Source organism: Bemisia tabaci, chromosome 2 (genome assembly GCF_918797505.1).
Source record: "Bemisia tabaci chromosome 2, PGI_BMITA_v3".
Lineage (NCBI taxonomy): Eukaryota > Metazoa > Arthropoda > Insecta > Hemiptera > Aleyrodidae > Bemisia > Bemisia tabaci.
Genome location: NC_092794.1, coordinates 57409205 through 57424710, shown reverse-complemented (window position 1 = coordinate 57424710; position 15506 = coordinate 57409205). Strand labels below are relative to the sequence as shown.

The window sequence follows — 15506 nt, the reverse complement described above, 5'->3', positions numbered from 1 at the left end:
ACGACGAAACACGACGCGTCGTAGGAGAGCGAAGGGAGAGACTGAACATATCGTGCGCCGGAATCGGGATCGCATCCGATCGGAATCGGGGCGGATGGGGAGGGAGGGGGGAGGAGAAAAATTCATAAAAATTGGGCGGAGGGAGGGTGCGGCGGAATTAAAGTTGGGGCTCGGACTCGGATGCGACGGGCCGGCAAAAAGCGTGCATCCTCGCGGGATCCCGGCGGGAGTTGCGCGGTTTCGTCCTGGGGGAGGAACAAAGGTGCACTTGGCGAGCGCCAGGTGCCCGCCCCGGCCCGGGAAGCTGCGCCGAGCAGGAGGGACGTAACGCCCGCGGGGCGGCACGTGCGGATGCGCGGTTTCTGCGCCGCCGCGACGGTGACAGGTGTGCGACGCGGCGCACGCGGATACGCCCGCCGGCTGCGGCCCCGACCCGACCCGACACCGCCGCGCCGAAAAACGTCACCAACCGTCTACACCGGGCGCCGCACAATGGTAAGTCGTGCCAAACCATGAAATTCATGGTTTCCACCGGAATTAGAGCAGGTACTTATACACTGAAAAATAAGTTACGGGATACCGTCCGTTCCGGGCTCAAAGGTCGAAAGTTACGGGTGCTGGAGCCGAGAGTTCCGGGTGCTGGAGCCGAGAGTTCCGGGTGCTGGAGCCGAAAGTTATGGGTGCTGGAGCCGAGAGTTACGGGTGCTGGAGCCGTAGCTTCGATTATTCCGGTTGCTACGCCCGGAGCTTCCGGCCTCTGAGCCCGGAACGCAGACGGTTTGTCTGTATATCCCGTAAATATGGCTTCCACGGCCGGAGTTTTTTCTCTCAGTGTATATTCTTTATTCCCGTTCGTGACACTGTGAAGGCCTAAAATACGGGAACCAATCAGAAATGGATTCGTATTTTCTTTACTCTCAGTATAAAGAGACTCTAGTGACGACATCTGCTGAAGTTATGCTGCTTCTGGTTGGATACATGCGGATCGTCCCTGTTTCCTCCTATTTTCCTTATAATCCCTTTTTGCCTCGGAAACAATAGATTTAGCTTATTGTGTTTTCACTTGAAACATTCGGCATCACGTAGCGCGTGTTCAACCGACAGTCAACGTGTCGTGTCTCATGCGCCCGCCGATGGTGCTGCGCCTCGATTATCGAATCCTTATCGAGTTCGATAGATCCCTATCTTGGCAATGCGCATAATCGATCAAGGTCATCATTCGATATCGATCTATCGAACTATCCAGCTGCTCCGAATGGGGAAGAGAGGATTTTTTCCTCAAAATCCAGGAAGCACGCTGATTACTTGGCAACCTGGGCATGTGGATTAACTCATGGCTGCCAGGTTTTGCACCTGTGAGCGAGGAGAGGCCGTTACACAAACAGGATCTTCCTGCCGCAGGAAAGCAGTTAATAAGTATCAATTCGATTTGGTGTAAAGTATATTTTGATATTATAAAAAAAACCCAAAATGTTGCTCGAAAATACTGGGTAAGATACCTATTGAGAGTACTTGCAACTGGAGGTATTTCTGCCAAACAAAACTATGTGTATTATGACGTGAGCCCTGTTATTCATATATCCATATGGATCTAGAGACTCATGTAATGATGCACTTAGTTCTGTTTGGAAGAAATATGTTCACCTAGTGCAGGGTCCAGTGCAGCCGGAGCTGTATTTCGGGTGGTGAAGATCCCCAAAAATCCGCCTCAAAATCGTGTTTTGAAGACTTCGCAGTTTACGAATAGGGAAGGTGCTGACACAAATATTAGAGAATATTCACAGAAGTGACATTATGGAGAATTTGCAGGTGTTAGAAATTTTAATTTTGTAAATTTCATGTTGAAGATGAAACTACTGTGTGAACTGATGGAATATCCTTGTGTATCTAAAACGAACAATTATGAGAGGAGATATGACGAAATGAATTAATCTGCCAATATGCCTGTGTTTCAATGAGAAATGCCACCTGATGACGTCACAAGGCGGCAGATTTACTCACTTAACAATCTATTATTCTACAATTTCCAATAGCAGAACAAAATTATGAAAAACACTCCGAATGCAGCTCCTTGAGCACTCTTAGATGCAGCAATAAAAATGTTTCGTGCAAAGTCTGCATTATATTAATCTGAGAGAAAAAGTTATTATTTGAGAAGGCAACTCTTTAGCAGTTCCTACCATGATAAAAAGTATCTTGTGGGGGCCCCTCCTGTAGGGGGGCTTGCATTGCCCTGGGACGTTCGCCCAAGTCGCCCCCTCCCTAAATCCGGTGCTGTATAGCTCTCTGTAGGGATGTTGAGGGCTTACTGCTATATGCTGTCGGAAATGATACCAGTAGGTATCGGCAACCCTCGTATACTGCAAGGGGTGCAAATTTTGCTATTTTAGGGAAATCATTCAATTGATTTGCATTAGATAGGTGGAATTTCGGAGAAATGGTCGTTACTGCTCTTTTCGATAACACGGCAGCATGTCGTCGCCCTCCTGCACACTGAAAAAAAATCTCGGCGTTTTTACCACGGTCCGTTGGTACCTTTACCATCTCAATTTTTTTTACCAATCATTGGTAATTTTACCAAGGCAGACTGGTAAGCTTACCTAAAAACTGGTATTTTTACTGTTTTTTTCAGGTAAAAATACCACTTTTATTGGTAATCAATTCCCGGTAACTTTGCCACTTTATCTCGGTAATTCTACCACAGTCGATGAAAAATATTAGCGTTTTTACCAAGGTCCAGTAAAATTACCGAGAAAGTTCAATAATTTTACCGAGATTTCTCGGTAAAATTACCAATTCCATAAATGGTAATTTTACCAAGAAAAAACTGGGATCAAATAGAACCCTGAATTCGTGGTAATTTTACCCTTTCCTTAGTAAACACACCGAGATTTTTTTTTCAGTGTGACATAAGGGCGTAACACTTCGCGATGAACCCTATCGTCCATATGACTCAATGATTTCCCGGGCTCATTTAAAATAATGTACTTACACCCTTCTGTCAGCCAAGCGACACGATGTAATCGGCACTTTGGTTATGTACGGTTGGAGATTTAACTTCGGCGAGAGGATAAATTCTTGTACATTTTTTACAGTCGACAGCCGACAACTCTGTTGCGATTATGAGCCGTAGTAATCATTCCGGCGCGCGCTAAGCCTGGGGCTGTGATACCTAACATCTCACTGTTGTGCGGCGAGGAGTGACTTCGGCGCACATATGTTCGTTTGTCTGGAAACTCTGCACACAATAATTAAGTTCTTCATGCAGCGGGGATTTCGATTGAGTTAGTTATTTCTGTGTAAAAGAGGGAAGTCGTTATGACCCAAAATCGGTCCCTTCTTACTGCCCCAATAAAACCCTATACTCTGAAATTCTGTGCCTGGCGATTTTGAACAGTAGAATATCAGAATGGCATTAACCAGAATCAGACTAATTATATTTGGACCGCGTTAAATAGAAAGGAACCAAACAACATCAGCTATTGCCAAATATATTTGGGCAATTTAATTTTTGACATGAAAACGATTGTGCAGATTTTTGTGCAAATTTCAGAGAATTTCCTCCACAGTGCGGTCAGCGTAAAACGCATAGCGCCTACTAGACTGCGTGAATACTTCACGCAGTGCGTCAAACACAGTGCGTTCAGCAGCGGTCGTCGGCGTGAAACTCATAGCGCCTACAAAACTGTCGGAATACTTCACACGGTGCGGTCTGCGCGGCGCGGCGGCGGAAGTTAAAATCATTAAACCACATTCATGTTTGTTCTTTCTTAATTTTTTTGTTCATTTCTTATGAATGGAAGGCCTTGTCCACGCAGAGATAGGTTTACGAAACTTAACGTTCGCGCAAAGTTGGATGAATTTTTGCTAGTGGTGTTGACAGGGCTTTCCCAAAAAATGTTTCCAACACGAGTAAACGCGTCTTATGCATCCCACCCCCGCTGGCACGTTCACTTGGTGGTTTTTATCGATGTTTCAAAACGAATGAGAAGGGGGCTGCAAAATACAGGCGGCCCATGGGCGGCAAGTAGGTAAATCCGGCCTTGTTACCTGTACCAGCATATACTAACGTTTACCTTTCTTCTGGCAGAATTGACTCTGAATTGGATTACATTATACAATTTGGAACTATAAATTCTAGCCCGGTTTAAAAACATCGTATGTGCCATTAGTTTCCCTATGCACATGAGTGTTTTTCCAGAAGAGTCAGTATTTATAGTTCCGAATTGCAAAATGAAGTCCAATTGACGCTGTGTGAAATTCAGCGTGAAGGAATGGTAAATTCTACCAATCTTTTTGCTCGGTGTATTGTATTAAATATGTAACAACTCTATGGCACTATGAATGGAAAAGTTAGTTCCTGGAAAAGTCAGTGTTCGAGGCACCGGTCGTGTTCCGCGTTGGTCATGTTCGAGCCCCTCCCCCCCCCCCCTTCCCTCACCCAAATCCATGACGCGAGTGCGTTAACTATCCGCAATTACCGAGCGTCCTTCCTAGCTCCTCCCACTATTTTATGTACCATGCTATTTTAATTGCTCATATTATTAACGACCAACATGAGCCTCTATCGCCCGACCACGGGGTACCTTTCCATGTCGAAATTCCGTCCGGCAGACCTGGACCTCGCAGTTGCAGGTAAAACGACAAACGATAAAGAAGGCGAACCTCTAGAAAAAAAACTGGGCTAAAAATCTTACCTGGATTGAATGACACATTGCGTCTGCACTCCGGTGGTGCGCTCATTCAAATCTGGAAACGATAGAAAAATGGATTAGTTTTAGTCGCTGAACACAGAGAGAAAACTCAACACCAAAATTTGGTTAATCAGGGTGTCTACAAGTCCGGAATTTCCGGAAAGTCCGGAAATAGTGCTGAATTTTTAAGGGCGGTCAGGAAGTACTGAACAAGTGCGGAAATTCTGCGAGAAGGTCTGGAATTTTTTTTCATTTTTTTGTCATTTTTGTCGCAATTAGAGCGATAAATTCAAATTTTTGAAAGTTTTCGAATTTTGCCCAATGGAGGTACTGAAAAAATACTGAATTTTTCTGTCGAGGAGGTACTGCATTTCTTGGGAATGTGCTGAAAAAGTACTGTGAAAGTACTGATTTTTTGCCAGCCTATTTTAGTAGACAACCTGTTAATACGAGAAATAAAACACAAAATAACCCGCTAGCCCTCGGTTGACTCTGGGGTTTCCCAGCCCTTCCAACGTTTTCTACACTAAATTCACCGCACACTGTGTACCAAAATCAACACAAATTTGAGTCAGTTTGTGTTTCACTATTCCTATTTACTTGTCTCCTCCCAGGTAACAGAGAGAGCGCACCATTTTTCCAGAAATATGAGTATTCCTCAACAAGCTCGCAGACTGTTCTCAGTATTGCTTTGATTCGTTTAAAAACATTCGTTATTGCTTTCCTCTCAAGATGCAGGGTAAAGTGCAGTAAAACAATTGAAATTGTGATTTCCATTGGTGTCAATCGTGAGAACAGTTCGTGAGAATTACCGTTTATTTATGTTAGGTTTTCAATCATCTTTTTGGAGAAAACCGGATCATTGATGACCAGGAAAAAAGATCCTCCGAAAAGTATGTGTTTCGGATAGTGTATTTATACTATAAGCTCTCAAGCATCCTAAATTTTCATTTCTAGTAACGCTTAGTTCTAGCGTTCTGCCAGGCCGATTTTCATGATCGTTGCATCTACTGACAGGCGATTGTCTGTGGATGAGCCCGCTTTATTTAGATTTTGAAAATGTGGCACAGGTTTTTTTATATTGCGTTGTAAAGTTGCGAATTCTTCCTTTGAGGGCCAACAAGCATAATTTGAGATTCTTGCCGATGAAAAATGGCAGGAATTTCAAATTTGGTAGAAAATTGAACTAAACAAGATATGCTGAATCTAAGAGAGCGCGAAGCGCCCTTCAGGGGTTGGGCCGCGTAGCGGCCGGAAGGCATAGACCCCTATAGTTTTTTATATGCTCAAGATGTATTTCAAGCAATTACCTACGTAAAGAGTTTGCTCAGTTATATCAAAGTGTCCCGGTCTCTCATGTGTGCGACGGACCCATTTTAAAAATATATACTTCAGTGCGTAAAAACTTCGCGTTTCCACGGATTTCATTATTTTTTGTTGCTCCATAAATTCCAGCTATTAAAATACAGTTCTGTGACACACGCAACTGTTCCGTTCGTGCGATGGCGACCCGTAATGATCACTGTGAGAAGGCTAGCCGACGGATTTGAGTGGTGAGCGAAAGAAAGCCGCAACAAAGAACATAAAAGGGAATCGTTGAGAAATGTGAAAAGTAATAATTCGAGTAATTTTCAGCTTAGTTTAAACACGGCGCCAGAGAGGACAGGTCTTTTCACACGCTTCCTTCATCAAGCTACGCGATTCGACTCGGCGCTTTCGTTGCGTCGTATCGCCAAGTGCGTAAGGAAAGTTAGCGCGCCTTCATTCCAGTCCGTATGCAATACGGTCATCCCTCAAGCACGAATAGTTGTATCCTCGGATAAACATTAACGTCTACAGGTTCATTGGGGACCATTTGTGAATTAGGTAACTTTCTAAAGGGGGAGGGAGGTCGGAGCCTATGTTACGGGTGCGTTGGATCATTTTTCGTTTTTCCGTTTCATTTTAATCTAATGTTTTAATTTATTTGAATTTTCTCTTCCGTTTTAATATTCTTCTAGATGCCGTTTCAGAAAAATTGTTCTTTTGGACGGTGGTGTATGCGCGGAATAGGGAAACGGACTCTAATTTATTTGAAATTTATAGATAAAAAATGCTCGACGCACTTGTTCTGCTTTCATTTTTGCAGGTCCATTCCCTTTTTTCATAAAAAAAGGGGGAAAAGTAAGGAAACTGAGTTTATTGTCCATTGAGCAATTTTTCTACATTAATTTTTTGGAGGAACGGGAAGAGGGAGGGGGCAGCGGAATGGACTTGCAATACAGATACGTTAGGCCTAGCTTGTCTCAACGGGACGTTTTCATGGGATTTGTCCCAAGTTTAATCGCAGGAATGAAACTTCTGGGATTTTTCCCATGCAGTTACCGTCTCCACGGGACGGGGCTCATACAGTCCTGCGACTAGTTTGCGCAGAAAGATAAATCAGTTAAAGTCGATTATTTAACCGGGATTAAAATAATAATTGCACTCAATTGACAATTAGACACATTACTTTAACCAAACAAACATTAACAATGGAGTAATGAATAAAATATCGCACAATTCGTTTTCACTTCTTCTTCCTCTCTAAGTGGGTCTTAGGGCTACAAGGACCATACTTGGTACTGGGAAAAATATTGATTAACTCAATATTTTTCCCAACTTCGTAAGTGGGATTTTTCCCAGGGACAAATCCCGTGAAACATCCCGTGGAGACAAGGCCTTAGGGGAAGAGATTTAAAAAAAATCCGATTTTTAGCGTCACGCACTTCAAACATGATCGCTTCGAGTTAACGTCAAATAAGTTTCCGCATTGATTTAAGTGCCAAAAGAGGGCGTAAAGTTGTGCTGGACCCCGAAAATTCCGTGCCTTAAACATTGGAGATAAAAATTTTAAATAGCTTTTTCTTGCACTGGAAAAAAAACACATTGGATCTTGAGTCCAGAATCTCAAAAACATCGACAAGAAAAAATACTCTTGATTCAATCAGATTTAAGCTTGAATCAAGAACCAAGCCTCTTAATTTGAGCGGATTTCCTTTTGATTTAAGCTTAGGTAAATCTGATTGAATCAAGAGTATTTTTTCTTTTCGATGTTTCCAAGAGTCTGGACTATAGATCCAATGTGTTTTTCTTCCAGTGTTGGGCCGGGGTGCACTGGAAAGAAAAGTTGCTTGGATCTAGAGTCCAGACTCTTAAAAACATTGGCAAGAAAAAGTACTCTTGATTCAATCGGATTTTTGCTTGAATTAAAAGGAAATCCGCTTAAATTAAGAGGCTTGGTTCTCGATTTAAGCAAAAATCCGATTGAATCAAGAGTATTTTTTCTTGTCAATGTTTTCAAGAGTCTGGACTCTAGATCCAATGTGTTTTTTTTTCCCAGTGTAGTTCTACTTTTTCTGACCTAAAATTTCTTCGTTTATTTCTAGGATTTCCATAGGAAAGGCCGTGGGCTCTTTGACCACGGTTTCATCCATGTAAATACTTTTACTGGGCGACGCTAAGCTTTATAGCCGAGCGAGCCGGCAACAGTAGGATGAACTGTTTTCGTGTCTGAGTCCTGCCATTATCCCGCGGTTGAACTCGCTGCGTCATTCTCGAGCCTCGACCGCGGCCGGCCGTTCCGTTCCGGCGTTCCCTCACTTCCACTCAAGACGTCGTTTATTGGTAACAGTCGCCCGAGCCTCCCAAACGCAAAATCAATGAGTGTCGTTGAGGTGAGTCCGAGAATTTTCGACACGAATATCCCAGTCGGTTCCAGTTCCAGCCGTTTCCCGGTTCCATGCGGCAATACGCCCGGCGAGCTCCTCGATTTGTCAACAAGGTCAAATTAGGTTTCCCATTGCATGTTCTCTCTGGTCTACTTCCATGCAATTTGAACGACAGTACCATTTTCCTCTGCGCTTTTACCACCCGTGTTGCCGAGCTGAGCCGCCAATTGCATCGAGTTTTTATATCAACCGAGGAAGTAATCGCAGTACTGTGCAGGGCCGGATTAAGGGGGTGGCCACGTGGGCACTGGTAAAAAAAAACCTCTTGGTTCAAGAGTGCAGTTTCTTGTCGCCGGATTTAAGAGTCTGGACTCTTGTTTCAATGCAAAATCCGCTTGAAACAAGAGATCAAGACTCTTTAATCCGGCGACAAGAAACTGCACTCTTAAGTCAAGGCACCGCGGCATTGGTCCAAGAGGTTTGTTTTACCAGTGCCGCGGCCCATGGCGGCAAATAAAGGGGGGCGGCAAATGTTGTAATTCTTTCAAATGTAGGTATCAAGAAAAAAATCTGATTCAGAATAAAAATTACAAACGAGAAAAGGCGGAAGAAGCTCTCATTTCCCGAGAGTTAAAGTATAGTAATTTCTAATTCGTTCGTCTTTCGGTGATACGAGAGACAGAAGTTGAGAGAGAATCCAAACATACAATTTGGCCCGGAGCGGCGTGGCGCAGAGAGCAATGATGACGAGGACTTGAGATGGAAAGGAGAAGCCCTCGGCGCGCCGGTCAGCATGAAACACATATTAGCGCCTACGAGACTTTATGAATACTTCACGCATTGCGTCAAGCGTAGTGCGGTCAGCAGCGATCGGCGCGTGAAACACATAGCGCCTACAAGACTGTAGAGATACTTCACGCATCGCGCCAAACACGGTGCGGTTGGCGCAGTGGCGGAAATTAAAAATATTAAAGCACTTTCATGTTTATTCTTTCAATTTGTTCGTTCTTTTCTTATAAACGAAAGGTCTCGTCCACGCAGCGATAGGTTTACGGAACTTAATTTTCGCGCAAAGTTCCGTGAACTTTTACTAGTGTTGACAGGGCTTTCACCAAAAATGTGCCCAACGCAAGTAAACGCCTCTTATGCACCCCTCCTCCTCCGGCACGTTGACTTGATATTTTGTATCGATGTTTCAAAACGAATGAGAAGGGGCGGCAAAATAAAGGCGGCCCATGGGCGGCAAGTAGGTAAATCCGACCCTGGTACTGTGGATTGTGTGGCATGTGGCAAGGAAACGTGGATCTAGATTTGAAGTCCTAATTTTCTGGCGAACGCATATGATAGTGTTTTGGTCAAAGTTTTTGACGCTGACAGCCTCCATCACAAAAAAACGAAATTACCACCAGGCGACGACATGACCGACAACCATAACATTTGATTTTCATGCCGGCAGCAATAACGACCACATCCAAAATTTTCCACCCAACCCCCGAGGTGTGCTGAAAAGAGGATGGATGCAAACATTGAACAAAATTCATCAAGCAACTGAGTTTAGTTCTTGACTTCGACAAAGCGTTCTTTTCCACTGGTTTGTAACCCTGCCAATACGGTTGAAAAATTCGACCAAATCCACTCGCGAAAATTCGCCTATCCGAGGAGTGTTGAAAAAGGATGGATGCAAATGTTTGCAAAAATTCATCGAGCAACTGAGTTAAGTTCTGGACGTCATCATGAAGAGCGTTTTTCTCCTTTGGTTCGCAACCCTACCGATCTGCACGGAGAAAAAAACTTCGTGCGTGGGACCCAAAGTTTAGGTCATATGGATCTCTGAAGTTTTCGGATTGAGCATCTGAACACTTAAGGTCCAGCTGCCGCAGTTCAGGTCAGACATCTGAAACTTCAGTCCTTACATCTGAAATACTGCAGTTCTTACATCTGTGTGAAGTTTTTCGGATATTTTTCGGATGTGAAAACCGAAGTACTTCAGATGTAAGAACTGAAGTTTCAGATGTGTGATCCGAACCTCGACAGCTTAAGTGTTTAGATGCTCAATCTGAAAACTTCAGAGATCCATATGACCTAAACTTCGGGTCCCACGCACGAGGTTTTTTTCTCCGTGTGGTTGAGAGAGTTGACCAAATCCACCCGCGAAAATTCGCCTATGCTCCAGCAGGACAACACGATTGGATGTTTTGAAGTCGAAAAGGTCACGACTTCGCAGCAATCAACGAATGAGATGCGTATACGTCGGACGTCGGTTTGGTGCTCGATGAGGCTCTCATCATCGAGCGTGCCCTTGAGAGGACCGTGGGGGCTGAGCGATGCGTGTCGACAACATGCGTTCCCCACGGAAAAGAGAGACAAAATGATAAGGATCGATTATAAAATTAACAACACTGGATCAAAGCAAATAAAAAGCGCCTGTTCGAATGTACATACGGTGCCGGTGCGCTGCTCGCTCGAGCCCCTCTCACAGCGCTAATAAACTACGATTTTTCTCTCGTGTAGGCAAATTTCCCCGAAAATTCGCACGATTGATTTTATTGGGCCGCGTGACTCGACTCCGAGACGGTATCCGGATCAGGCGCCAGATTTATGGTGAATCTTCGACGTTAAGAACATCGGGATCGATTTCGGAGTGCATTTCAATCCGGCGCCTACTGAGCGCCCAAAACACTTTGCACTGGAAAAAAAACACATTTGATCTAGAGTCCAGACTCTTGAAAACATTGACAAGAAAAAGTACTCTTGCTTCAATCGGATTTTTGCTTGAATCAAAACGAAATCCGCTTAAATTAAGAGGTTTGGTTCTTGATTTAAGCTAGGTTCTGATTGAATCAAGAGTATTTTTTCTTAACGATGTTTTTAAGAGTCTGAACTCTACATCCAATGCGTTTTTTTCCAGTGTTTGATGCTACGAGAGCGGGGCGGAAATCTACTCTTTATGGGAGTGCATTTCACTCCGGAAATCTGCTCTTACAGAGCAGAATCAACTTTTAGAGAATTTCACGACTTACTCATATCACTAGTTTTTTTGTTTTTGTTTTTTTTTTTTTTTGGGGGGGGGGGTTAAAATAGTTCATTTTTTCAGCGTAAAAGACGAAAACAACTATCCTACACTGTTGCTAAAATTTGACTCCGCACTCGGCAGGTTTTGTAATTCCCTGTAGCAACGAGACGTATAGAGGAGCGCAGTAGCTCACAGAAATAAAGTTTTGAGAAAATGGACCTATAGGCCGAGTATTTTCACTGCGATTTGACTGCGATAAACTAACGAAGCTCCTGCAGTTTATCAAAACTAAGATTTTGAAATGCGCGATTTTCTCTTGTGGAAAATGAGCGGGAAATATTCCTTAGCAAGCAGAAATGTATGCATCCCTTTTTCCGAAATATGCGATCCTTTCCTATTAGACGCAATCCACTTCTCCGTGGGCAGAGTTGTCGTTCCTAGGGTACTATTTGACCTCCCATTTCAGAGACAAATAGAGATCCTCCTTTGGTGTTTTTGTAATTATTACAAGAGCTTCTTTTTAGAGGATCCATCATTAAAATGTTGCCTTATCCTCTTGTTGATAATTGAGCAAAAATTTGACTCTGCACTAATCAGCTTTTGTAATTCCCTGTCGCGAGGTATAGAGGAGCACAGTAACTCGCAGATTCGTTTAGCAAACAAGCCGATGTCTGGTTAACTAGTTGGGAACACTGCATACTGCACCAGCCAGAGGTCATCACCCAACAAGAAGGTCGTCAACACCCAATATGAAAGTGTATGACTGCTGCACTATCGTGTGACTGTTCACGAGGAAAAAGTGAATCCCTGAAAATAAGTTCCCACCTGTCGCCAGGGGATTGGTGGAGGGGTCTCGATCCCTATTAGTATCGATGTAAAGTAAGCGGATTTAACTGCACGAGTAATCTCCGAGACCGTTTTAATGAGAAAATGAGGATTTCATGAAAAACGGCAACGTTGATTTACGGTTTCGAGAGGGGAATTGGACAGAGGCAAGCTGGAGCTTCCATTTATTGCTTTATGGCATCCGCGTGTTCTTTTTACAAGGATCTTCCATAGAATTATTCATAGAGCGTTTCAGCTCTTTGTTGCCATGACGAGTTTCAGTATATGAGTATGATGTCATTTACCGCGGTACTTCGGGGAAGAATCAACTGTTGTTGTCACTGCTGAGTGCTGATCTCTCTCCTTTAAAGTTTTAAAAGGGAGAACTTGAGCTTTAAACTAAAACTCAAATCTTATGTTCTCAAATGCGGCTGAAAGCAAAAGGGAACGTTTTCTCACGAGAGAGAATTCTGAGAGAAAACCTGCATGTTCCTCTTTTCCTTCACCCAGAGCTCTCTCTCGAGTCATAGTACCTCCTTTCTTCATCCTCTCTAATTTTCCCTTAATTTTATCTCAGCAGAGGAACATGAGGACAATTTAGAGCCCCCATATACAAACAGAAAATGGACACAGAACCTAAAAAAAAAAAGTTAAAAGCACAGGATTATTCGTACACAAATTTGTGCCTCATTTCCTCCCCTCCGAGCGCTCTCGAAATATGTGAGTATAATCTGCTTTCATCTTCTACCTCCTTTTCTCCTTAATGTTTTGTTTATAAAATACTATTGCCGAAAGAAATCAAAACTAAAGTCTTCATAAATAGAGAAAACATGTGTGCAATTCCCAACTCGTTAAATTGCAAAAATGCGCATCGACATGATAAAGCTTCCATTAGCAAAAGACATCAAAAGGACTTCCTCGGCGTGGAGCGCCTTCAAATCCTATGATACTTTTCGCTTTGCCGGACGGTTAGTTTAGTTGCCTATCCGAACCAAACCCTACTAAGGTCAATGACTTCACTACGCGCACTCGTGATTTTGCGAGCTGGTAACTCTTGTTCAAGAAAGAATTAGAATGCCAATCATAATAACCGATACTTTCTATTTTTTTTCTTTACCTCTAAATGTTTACATTTTTTTATTCAGCACAAATTAATTGCCTTTTGCCGACGATTGTTATTTACCTGCGATAAATATACTCTGAGGAAAATTCACTTTAAGTTAATGCAAATTAAAACTAGCCTAGAGGGGTTACTAGAGTCATGCGGGCCTCAGCGCCATCTGATGGCAGGCCCGCCACATCCCATCTCGGGCCCTGGTACCAGTTTTCTGGCTCGGGCCCCTAGCACAGAGGGGGGTTCGAGGGGACTCCCCTGGGAAATTTTTGAAATTTTAAATCTATTTGGACGCATTTTGAAGCTCTTATGATGGAGATTTTCCATCAATTTCTGCAGAATAATTACTCCTTTTTTTTTACTTTCAGCACCAAATACTTTCGATTTGTTGCATTCAAAACATCTATAAATGTTTTTTTGAGGGGGCAGATGATAATTTTCAATTCTAGGCTAAGCCGGGCCCCCCTGGACTCCCCTTTCGTACGTCTATGGCAAGGGAGTTGAGCCATTGAAGTTGAGGATGCCCAGACAGGAGCCTCTTAGCGTCCGTCAACGGAGGAAAATGAAACGCAGTTGCTAAAAATATCATTCTACATATACTCAAAATCTTGAAAATAGATAGAAATCTCTAAAAAAGTAAGAAAAATTTTATAGTGCCCTAGCGTGTTTTTGAAACTTTATTCACCTTTTGCGGAATTTTTAGAGTAATTTTTTCACTTTTCCTTACGAGACAAGGGTTACACATGAATTCGTAGTGGTTTGTCACCTGCGTCACGGGCCCCGGTACTAAGGACCCAGTATCCCCCCCCCCCCCTTATGGCGGGCCTGTCTGGTGGGCCTTCTAATTTAGATTTCAAGTTTTAGAGTTGGTTCATTCTTTATCAAAAAAATGAGAGTGTAACTCCAAAAACTGCGATTAATCCGCGCATTCTTTCTGTTTTAATAGTTCCACCTTCAGTTCGCATACCAATCATTTCAAAACGTGTGCGCCTATTTCCTTTCCTTTTTGTGAGGACGAAAGGGCTTTCTAACACATCGGGCTGACCGATGCTGGTAGGACATTGTACAGACGCCGAAAATTTAAAACTACACATAGGTGTACCATTAAAATGATTCACATCTTGACGAAAGTTCTACCGAAAGTAAGTTTTTAATACTCGTGTGGGTTCTTCGGAGAAAGTTGACTTGGCCCCGGAGGTGGGGGGGGGGGGGCAGCAGAAAAATAGAGCGACGTTGTACCACCAGAGCTGCGATAGCTTGCAATTCGGATTATATAACTCAAGGTCAAGACGGGTAATTATTACCCCACTCAGAAAATGTTTATACGGCAGTTTCATTGCGAGTGAGAACTTCAAGATTCCACTCTCATCTGCGAACGTGCGCCCCGCCTGAGCTAGACGGACATGGAGAGTCTTGGACACAGGCAAAGCTCCGAGCTTCAAGCTTCAAGCAGTACTTATTTATGGCAAACTCACTTTTGCAGAGAGCATTGAGGTGTTCATCACAGAGAAAAGATGCTCTGTCCAAACTAATCGGATTTTGATTCAAACAGTAACCTGATAGTTCCAATTCAGGTGACCAAAATTTTCTGAGACTTATCAACGACCTCAATTTCCTAACCAGGACTTAGTTTGCCGGAGCCGAAATTTAGTTCCTATGACCGCAAAAGATGGGCCATGTAAATCAAAGTTTTGCAGTTTTGATCGCATTTTCCTCTGGGCGAGAAACAAAGGCCTTGTCTCATAAAACGAACGTTCAGCGAGACCTTAACAGCATTAATCCACGAAGAAAAAGTTATTGACGCTACATTCAGAGGCGATTCGTGCATAAAATAGCACACTGTTTTGCCTTTAACGCTATTCCTCCATTTGCTCTTTTAGAAGGACAAAAAAAAATTTAAATAAAGAAAATTAGAAATATCTGTCCAAAATTTTGCTGATTTTTGCATGGGATAAGGGACAAAATCAGTAACTTTTTCAGTTCGGAGCTCACAACAGTCCTCTAGTAAAAATGCAATTTACAGGAGGAAATTTTGCAACGTTTACAAGCAGTCACGTTATCTGTCTCCTCCTGGACAACGACGATACACCGTTCTTCCTTGGCATGGCATAATGGCAAGGAGCCGTTTCTCTGACGTAAGGGCGTATCTTGATTTCTACGTGAGACCTGTT

At 43.2% G+C, this 15506-nt stretch overlaps 1 protein-coding gene across 1 annotated transcript in view; it reads right to left on the bottom strand.

The window, feature by feature from the left end:
- LOC140223920 (uncharacterized) overlaps positions 1 to 15506 on the bottom strand; it is an 85603-nt gene that overhangs the window by 49105 nt on the left and 20992 nt on the right. Inside the window, exon 4 of the mRNA XM_072296430.1 lies at positions 4698 to 4749. Within this exon, the coding sequence (XP_072152531.1) occupies positions 4698 to 4749 (52 nt within the window). The remainder of the gene's footprint in view (positions 1 to 4697; positions 4750 to 15506) is intronic.